We start from the raw sequence: 9,345 nt of genomic DNA, 5'->3' as shown, positions 1-9,345 counted from the left end.
TATATATATATATATAATATATATATTATATATATATATATTCATTTATACATATATGTGTATGTGTATGTTATATATATATATATATAATATATATATATATATATATATATATATTATATATATATATATATACGTATATATACACACATACACATGTGTGTAAATAGATAGACAAGTAGATAAAGAAAGATGCCAGTTTGAGTGTGACAGAGAGAGAGACAATTATTTTCATATAGAAATATATGGAATTGAGATATCTGTAACTGATTTTTTTTCTAGCATAGCTCTGCTTGGATAAAAGTTTTACGAGGAATTGACTTACTTTGCGATAATATACAGATGACATATGCAGAAGCATAAAATGGATATTTTCACCGTTTATTTATATTCAAATACTTTTACATATCTGACTTACATTGTTATAAATAACCGTTAACCTTTATTACAATACTTGTATAACAGTCAAGGTTGCGAAATGTGACATTTGGCAACTTAGCAACCTAAAAGCACCATTAGGCTGACGGGTATAAAAGGCGCGTTGGTTCTGCCGTGAAGCATGATTTTGCAGTTTGCATCAGCAACCATAATCAAAATGAAAGCTGTGAGTATTGAATCTTCTGTAATATTTCTACCAGAATCGGGAATTTGTATTCACTGAAGTTCATCACCTTTTACGAACAATGCAAATATTTCAACTGCAGTTTACGGTATCTGTTATAACCTCAGATCGTGTTGGCGATGTTCGTGGCCGTGGCTCTGGCTGACAGGCCGTCTTTCTCCTACGACGCCCCTACACCCCGCCCATCCGCCCCCGTCAGACTGGTCGAAATCGTCCGCGACGATCGAGTCCATCCTGCTGCTGACGGCTCTTACACCTTCGACGTCGAGACCGAGGACGGCATCGTCAGACACGAGGCTGGTGGCCCAGGAGGTGCTCAGCAAGGCTCAGTCAGGTGAGTCAGTACAAGTTCAGCACTTTTTGTGCATGGGATATCTCACAAACGTTACTTATATCGAGTTAATGTAAGTCAGCACAAGGGCCACACACAAAGTAACCTATTGCAATATCAACCTTTCAGCTTCACCTTCCCGGATGGCCAAGTGTTCGACCTCCAGTTCGTCGCCGACGCCAACGGTTACCAGCCTCAGTCGCCCTACTTGCCTGTGGCTCCTGCCTTCCCCCACCCCTATTCCCGCCCACGCCCTCGAGCAGATCGAGCGAGGTCGTCTTGAGCATGAAGCTCGCGCCCGCGGAGAACTGCGTGAGTCGTCCAGCCACGGTCACTCCGCTCCCTCACAACTCTACGGCCGACCCTAGTAGATTATTTGATGAACGAGTTCTCAGTCGTTTCTTAATTTTCTTCTGTCATTCCTTGTTGTGTATATCTTCTTGTTATACCAGTATAGGATGAGTGTTTGTTATTCCTTGTGATTTGTCTTATTTATTTGCGAATAAATTTTGACCCTATACAACTTTTTTCTCTGAAGTTTGATTTACATATTTACATGTATCCCCTCAAAGCTGTGTTAAATATGTCGTATAGTTCTCTCTCTCGCGTCATTCTGATCGAATAATGATTTCTATAGCAATAAAATGGTCGAACTATTTTATATAAACACAAGAAGTATATTCAATAGTATAAGCGGGTATATATTAGAATCCATTTAATCTAATATGCGTATTTATGTGTGCATATCTGTAACTGCCTAAATTTATGGCCAGAAAAGAACAAAAGACATCCACGTGCTTTCAAATAACCACTGGCATCGGTGAGCACTTTCAGACCCATTCACAGCTGGCTTGTCACTGCAGTGACAAGAGGAATCCCTTCTTTCCCATACACCTGCTGTCTCATTGCCCTCCCAGAGGTTGGCACTAAAAGGTCTTTTCTCAAGCAAGTCTGTGCTTGCGTGCTGTTGCACAACCTTCTTGTCTTTTAGCACAATCAATGGCCGCCACTCAAAGTAATTACGACCTCATACCTCCAAAATGAGTGCCAGGCTGGAGAATGGGAGCGGTTCCTTGTCCTACCGAGCTTGCCCTAATTAATTCATCTGAGTTCTTAGACCGTCAACCTTTGGCAAATGCTCAAGCATAAATCACTGTTCCTCTTCCAGGCATACACGGCATGTACCTTATCCTCCATCTCTTAAGTTTTACTATATCATTTTACTTTTTCTTTCTTGACTTTTTTCTTCTCTTTGCATCATGTATTACTTTGTATTTAGATTCACTTCACCCCAGTTAATGGATTTTCTCAGCCTTTAACAGCCAATTGATCTAACAGAAGTAAAGGATATACTGGATATGTGTCACTCTAGTTGAGTATATATGGAAATAATGATAAAGACGATGATCATGGTAGGTACTATGATGATTATGATTTCAGGCCACTAATCGCTACACTACCGAGGAAATCGTGCAAAGCTAACCATGATTATATGCATATCTTATCATGTCCTTAAACAATTGATATTTAGAAATTGACTATAATGATGATGAATAACTTTTCATATTTAGCATTCCATGGATGTAGCTACTGGCTGATGGCTATGAATAGCGCGTCAGCTCTGTTTGAAGAATCGGGTTTGCAAAAACTACGCAATGAATATTAAAACTGTGTGGGATCTATTGTAAAGTAAACCTGTTTTCTGTAAATGACGAAAGTAATACCCGTTAACGAAATGGTTCATGATATAAGCTATATATTTTTCCTGTAGACGATGAAGAGAGTGAGTCCTTATATCTCTTCCGAGGTCTGCAACCAGCCCATCATCTCCCGAAGGAGTGTTGCGACGATCCAGTCCTTCCTGCAGTTAACATATCTTCCTCATTCGACGTCGAAACTGAGACCGATATTAACAGTCACGATGGATTTCATTCTTCTTTTCAGTCATACCTTCTCGACAAACAAATCTTTAATTAGTCTCCGTCTCCCTTGCGGCCCGTGGCTCCCTGCTTTCCCTCCGACAATCGAGCAAGGGCGTCTTTAAGATGAAAATCGCTTCCTCAGGGATCTGTATGAGTCGTCCACTAAGGAACACTTACCCTCTTAGACATCAATGGCCTACGTACCCTGTGATTTATTTAAGGAGGTAGTTATTAATATATTCATTTAGAATGGAGGTATACCATCTCATAAAATCTTAAGACATAAATCTATCAATGCCCGACATCACAATATCCAGCAACAATGCAAAAGGCAAATTGCATGCTTGAGCTTTTTCAAATCCGAAGCGAAATGTGATAACTTTGAATGCTGCATGAAACGTAAACACTTGTTCAGTCACTGATACGGGAAATACCCAATATATCCTCAAAGTTGGAACTACATGTGAAATTCATAACTAAAAGCGTCTGTAAATAGAAATCAGTTTACACATTGTTTCTGTCTTTAGCAGTTTCCTGTGTTATTAGGAAAAAGAAGGTTGTGTAAATATAAACAGTTTATAAATAATATATTCATCCGCTCATAATTCTTAACACGAATACTAACTGAATAGTTAATCAATCACTATTACAATTAGCGCTTGATACATATTACCGATTGATTTAGAGAACATTCATTTGTATGGTATGTAGCTTATGCGGACACAAGTACATGCTCACAAGTACACTGTATACACGCAGTGTGTTTGTGAATTATGTTATGCCCCGCTATAATAAAGCTAGTATGCCAATGAGATAGGAAACCAGCCAGCATGAATAAAAAGTGGAAGGATGCGACCACAAACTTACGGAAATGGAATCACAAGAAAACAATAGCACGAAATACAAACTGAATCCTGTTCAGTGATAATAATGTTTTTTTTTTTTCTATATTCCGGTAGACGAAATAAAATGCTTTCAGATACTCTAGTATCTTAGAACAATATCATTATTAATATTTTTATAAACCGTTCTTAGGAAGTCCTAACCAGTTGATATTTTAGTGAATAAAGTGCCAAAAAGTGGCCAATGTCAGGTTGCACTTGGGCGAAATAGCCAAACGCCTCCCCGGCGGGGAATCGAACCCCGGTCTCCCGCGTGACAGGCGGGGATACTAACCACTATACTACCGAGGAATTGGCAATGGTAGGCAATACTAGCATGTCTTAAGTGTGTGCGTGTTTGTATCTACTTCCCAGGCGCTCTTATCTCCCGCGATCTTGTATCACTTACATTTAATTGACTTCCAAAGTTAAATTATCATCCCTCATATAATCATACTGTTTATGAAAGGTGAAACTAAAATTCCTGATGAAAAAAATATCACTCCATTCCCCTATAAACTAGTTGACACTATCAGAAGCCGTTATAAAGTACTTTCCATCAGACATAGGGAGCGAATTGTAGGGTTTCAAATGAGGGTTACACAACAACAATTATGATTATTAAACTTTATTTTATTTTGGCATGCAAAAGAGTAAAAAGTCAGGAAAACTGTCAACCCTTCTAAAACCACAATTACAGATGAGTAGCTGAATCTTTCCTGCTGGTAGTGTTGATTTAAGTATAGACTGATCTGTAGATAGACTTGATAAATAAATAAATTGATAAATTCATACGATGTATATATTACATATAGATATGTACATATACCATATGTATATATATTTAATTATGGATATAAATATATACATTATTTTTATAATATACATACATATATGTATGTGCACACACACATCTACATATATACATATAAATATTAGTACATTTATTCAAGTTTATATCTGTATATATATGTATGTATGTATGTATGTATTTATATATAAATATGCGCGAGCACACACACACACACACACACACGCACGCACGCACGCACGCACGCACGCACGCACGCACGCACGCACGCACACGCACACACACACACACACACACGTGTGTGTGTGTGGACGCATACATATATACAGATAGACAGATAGATAAAGATAACGAGAATTTCAGGGCGAGACGAATAGACAGAGAGAATGGGACAATCTTTCCACACAGATGTATGGAGCTGAGACATATGTAACTGATTTTTTCCAGTATATGTCGGCTTGGATAAGAAAAGAAGTTTTCACGGGCTGTTAACCTTTTTACTTCGCGACAATATACAGTATACATTATGGAGATGCATAGAATGGCAGATATTTTCATCGTTTATTTGATATTCTTCAAATACTTTTACGAATATTAATTACATTGATATAAATAATCTTTAACTTTTATTGCAATAATTCTATAGCAATTTAAAGTTGCGAAATATGGTATTTGGTAACTTTGCAGCGTGAAAGCACCATTAAGCTGACGGGTATAAAAGGCGCGTCGGTCTTGCTGTGGAGCATGATTCTGCAGTTTGCAACAGGAACCAAAGCCAAAATGAAAACTGTGAGTAATTGATCTTTTGTATATATATGTACATATATATATATATATATATATATATATATATATATATATATATATATATTATATTTTTTTTTTTTTTTTTTTTTTTTTTTTTTTTTTTTTTCGCATTTATGTGCGTTGATATTCATCACATTTCAAGAAACAAAGTAAATATTTCAGCTGCAGTTGACGGTAGAAACAGTACAATATAGTTTACTTTATGATCCATATCTATGAGTCAATAGTTCATCAAATTCTTTATGAAAATCATTTTAAAAAGTCTGTGACATCCCTTCAGATCGTGTTGGGGTTCCCTCGTGGCCGTGGCCCTGGCTGACAAGCCGTCTTTCTCCTACGACGCCCCTGCATCCCGTCCATCCGCCCCCGTCAGACTGGTCGAAATTATTCGCGACGATCGAGTCCATCCTGCTGCTGACGGCTCTTACACCTTCGACGTCGAGACCGAGGACGGCATCGTCAGGCACGAGGCTGGTGGCCCAGGAGGTGCTCAGCAAGGCTCAGTCAGGTGGGTCTATGGAGGAACATGTAAATTTCTGCGTATGGGATATTTTGTAAACATTCTTTATCATGACAGATTAATGCCTGTCATACAGTCCGTACGTAGTAACCTATTGTAAAATCATCCTTTCAGTTTTACCTTCCCGGAAGGCCAAGTGTTTGACCTCCAGTTCGTCGCCGACGCCAACGGTTACCAGCCTCAGTCGCCCTTCTTGCCTGTGGCTCCTGCCTTCCCCCACCCCATTCCCGCCCACGCCCTCGAGCAGATTGAGCGAGGTCGCCTTGAGCATGAAGCTCGCGCCCGCGGAGAACTGCGTGAGTCGTCCAGCCACGGTCACTCCGCTCCCTCACAACTCTACGGCCGTCCTTAGTGGATTTTTTGATGAACGAGTTCTCAGTCGTATTTTCATTTTCTTCTGTCATTCCTTGTTGTGTATATCTTCTTGTTATACCAGTATAGGATGAGTGTTTGTTATTCCTTGTGATTTGTCTTATTTATTTGCGAATAAATTTTGACCCTTTACAACTTTCTTTCTCTGTAGGAGGATTTACATGCAGATATTCACATTTCCCTCTCTCGCGGTATTCTGATCGGAGAGCAATTTCTATAGCAATACAATGGTCGAACTATTTGATATAAACTTATGAAGTATATTCATGTTCAGTATAAACGGGCGTTTATCTAAATACGCTTTAATCATAATTATTTTACCGTTTTATTTTACCATACGCCTGCTGCCTCGTTGCCTTCCGAGATGTTGACACTAAAAGTCTTTTCTCAAGCAAGTCTGTGCTTGCGTGCTATTGCAGAACCTTCTTGTCTTGATTATCATAATAACCAGTTAATGGCCACCACTCAAAGTAATTATGACGTCATACCAGAACAAGTGCCAGGCTGGGGAATGGGTTCAGATGCTTGCCGTCCCGAGCTTGCCAAGGCCTATGAGAGGGTTCATTCCATCTTGGACCAGGGAGAACTCTCCCATGTGTGTTTGCCGTGCGTGGCGTCCCGTATTACCAGGAGACAGGAGTCCTGGAGGTTGAGCGATGCTGCACGCTGCACCCTGCAGCTAGCAACACACCTCTTTGGTCCTCTTTTCTGGTTAGACGGGTGGCTTTATCAAGGCCCGGTTAAGGCAATCGGCTGGTCAAATATGGCTAAGGTTAAGCAAGCACTGTTCAGTCGGTAGCGCATAGGTCCCAAAGACTGCCATCAGTACTGCAATAATGGCTGCATATATTTCCTCATTACCCCTGTGGCTGTTGGGAGATTTTGAGCCCCAACTATAGCTTCCCCTCGTTGGACTCCAAGGTGGGTGGGGGGGGGGTGGGGGTGAGGAAATGAAGAATTCTAATTTGTATGATTACTACAAATTTACAAAGATCTGGCTCTCTCCCTGACGACCTACGCAATCCCCCAACCATTCCCTCTGGAACATCACATGTTGTCACTCTGGAACCTTTCCAGCTTCCGAAGGGCAAGAATGGGAATCGCAATGGTTCCTGGAAGTCCTCCTCAATCCATTAAGGAAATCTTTACCTGGCAAATATGAGAGTATTTCATATAGTAAGTACCCAGTAGTGAAGACCATTGATGGTGTATCAATCATGGATCTTGATATTTTTGAAGTACATCAGAAAATAGTTGAAGTATGTCAACGTGATCTTCGCATCACCCCACAGCGAGATGGTAGCCTGATGGTTGAGGTTTCGTCACCAGACGAGAGTGACCGTCTGCATGCAATATGCAACATTCCTGGGGCTCAAGTTTCATGTTCTCCTCACAAAACCCTCAATCAGTGTAAGGGAATTGTCTTTTCCCAAGACCTGATGAGGTATTCTGAAGAGAAACTGTGAGAGGAACGAGAGAATTTTAATGTAGTGGCAGTAAAAAAGAAGAAAATTGATGGTTTGCAACAGTCGACACCAGCTCTTCTAACTTTTAACACATTAGTCCTTCCAGAATCAGTTAAGTTATCATGGTACCACCTCAAGGTAAAGCCATATGTGCCCAACCCTATGCGGTGCTTCCACTGCCAGGGTTATGGGCATGGAGCCAACTCTTGCCGTTTTAAAGAAAATGGGCAACCAAGAGTATGTGTACAGAGGTGGTACAACAGGTCATCAAGGAGATGACAACTGTCCAGGTCCAATATGCTGTTACCACTGCAAAGAAGCTCATGAAGCTTCATCACAGCAATGTAAAATATACAAATTGGAAAAAGAAGTATTGGTAATAAGGAGCAAGAAGAAAGTTAGTTTTCCAGATGCAAAGCGAAGTACCCTTGTGCTGTTTGCACAGCCAGGTAGGTCCTTTGCTTCGGTTCTAGCCCATCCTCCTTCCCACCAACCCTTGCCTACTAGTGCTTCTTACACCACACACTCTGCCACTTCCTTTAAACCTCAGTCCCAAATTGCTGACACTGCCTCTGGTGAGTTGTTCTACCAGAAACGGAGTAGGAGTGGGGGGTCTATTGAGGAGACTTCTCCTCCCAAAATAAGGTCTTTGGAGCCATCAGTTAAGGCTCCAGAGGCCTCAACGGTGACAGCTCCAGCTGCCAACACATCCACAGGGGCCACCGCTGCTTGACAGAATGCCCCTAAAGCAAAGGCTCAGGTCTGTTCTTTGCCCAGGCAAAGAAATCCTGAGCCTGTCCAAAGGAAGCCTGTGGAAACTAGTTCCACAGGTAAACAACCCTTAAAAAGGTACTCCCAGGATCCTGGAAAGGGACAGCCTAAAGGTGTGGGGCAAACCTTGACCACAGGTGCTGCCAAACACCTTATGAAGAAGTAATCTGAAGAACTGGATACCCTAATCCAATGGAACTGTCAGGGAATTCATGCAAAATGGGAAGAACTGCAACATTTGATAGCTTCATGTAATCCAGTTGTGCATGCCTACAAGAGATTATGACCAGGGAAAATCGTATCATTTTCCTGAGAGGATTCCAAGTTCAAGCCCATTATGGAACCTTTGACAATGGACCTCATGGAGGAGCAGGAGCAATGGTACGTCAGGATATTTCTTTCCAGGCCATCCACAACGCTGCAGCTGTGAGAATATGCTTGACATAACGTTACACTGTTGCATCCATCTACCTTCCTCCACATAATCTCAACATAAATGATTTGGAAAATCTACTTGAGCAGTTGCCACATCCATTTCTACTCTTGGGAGATTTCAATGGTCGGCATCACCCCTGGGGAGACACTTTGTGCAACCCTCGAGGAAGGGCCTTGGAGTCCTTGTTCTTAAGAGTAGATGCAGTTTTACTTAACAATGACACTCCCACTCATTTCCAAATTAAAACTGATACATTCTCCAATATAGACCTATCAATAGGCTCACCTGATTTCACAGTTGAACTTCACTTGGCAGGTCATGGAAGACTTAGATGGAAGTGACCACTTTCCAATAATTTTGGAGGAGGTGAATGGTATTCCAGTCAATGGCTACTTGGACATGCGGA

General features: G+C 40.9%; 1 protein-coding gene, 1 non-coding gene and 1 pseudogene across 2 annotated transcripts; 2 read left to right on the top strand and 1 right to left on the bottom strand.

The window, feature by feature from the left end:
* Positions 1–576: 576 nt before the first annotated feature.
* LOC119577004 lies at positions 577–1,471 on the top strand (annotated as a pseudogene).
* Positions 1,472–3,996: 2,525 nt separating this feature from the next.
* On the bottom strand, positions 3,997–4,068 carry Trnad-guc. The gene has a single exon. It is a non-coding gene; the product is annotated as a tRNA-Asp (tRNA).
* A 1,603-nt stretch (positions 4,069–5,671) lies between these two features.
* On the top strand, positions 5,672–6,398 carry LOC119577003 (cuticle protein AM1199-like; the record flags this gene model as incomplete). Its single annotated transcript, XM_037924672.1, is given in 2 exon segments — positions 5,672–5,882; positions 6,009–6,398. Coding segments are annotated over 2 exon segments (449 nt in total), but the record flags the coding sequence as incomplete, so codon positions are not given.
* Positions 6,399–9,345: the final 2,947 nt, after the last annotated feature.

This window comes from Penaeus monodon, chromosome 9 (assembly GCF_015228065.2).
Source record: "Penaeus monodon isolate SGIC_2016 chromosome 9, NSTDA_Pmon_1, whole genome shotgun sequence".
NCBI lineage: Eukaryota > Metazoa > Arthropoda > Malacostraca > Decapoda > Penaeidae > Penaeus > Penaeus monodon.
The sequence above is the reverse complement of the archived record's forward strand: the minus strand, read 5'-3'. Positions and strand labels throughout refer to the sequence as shown.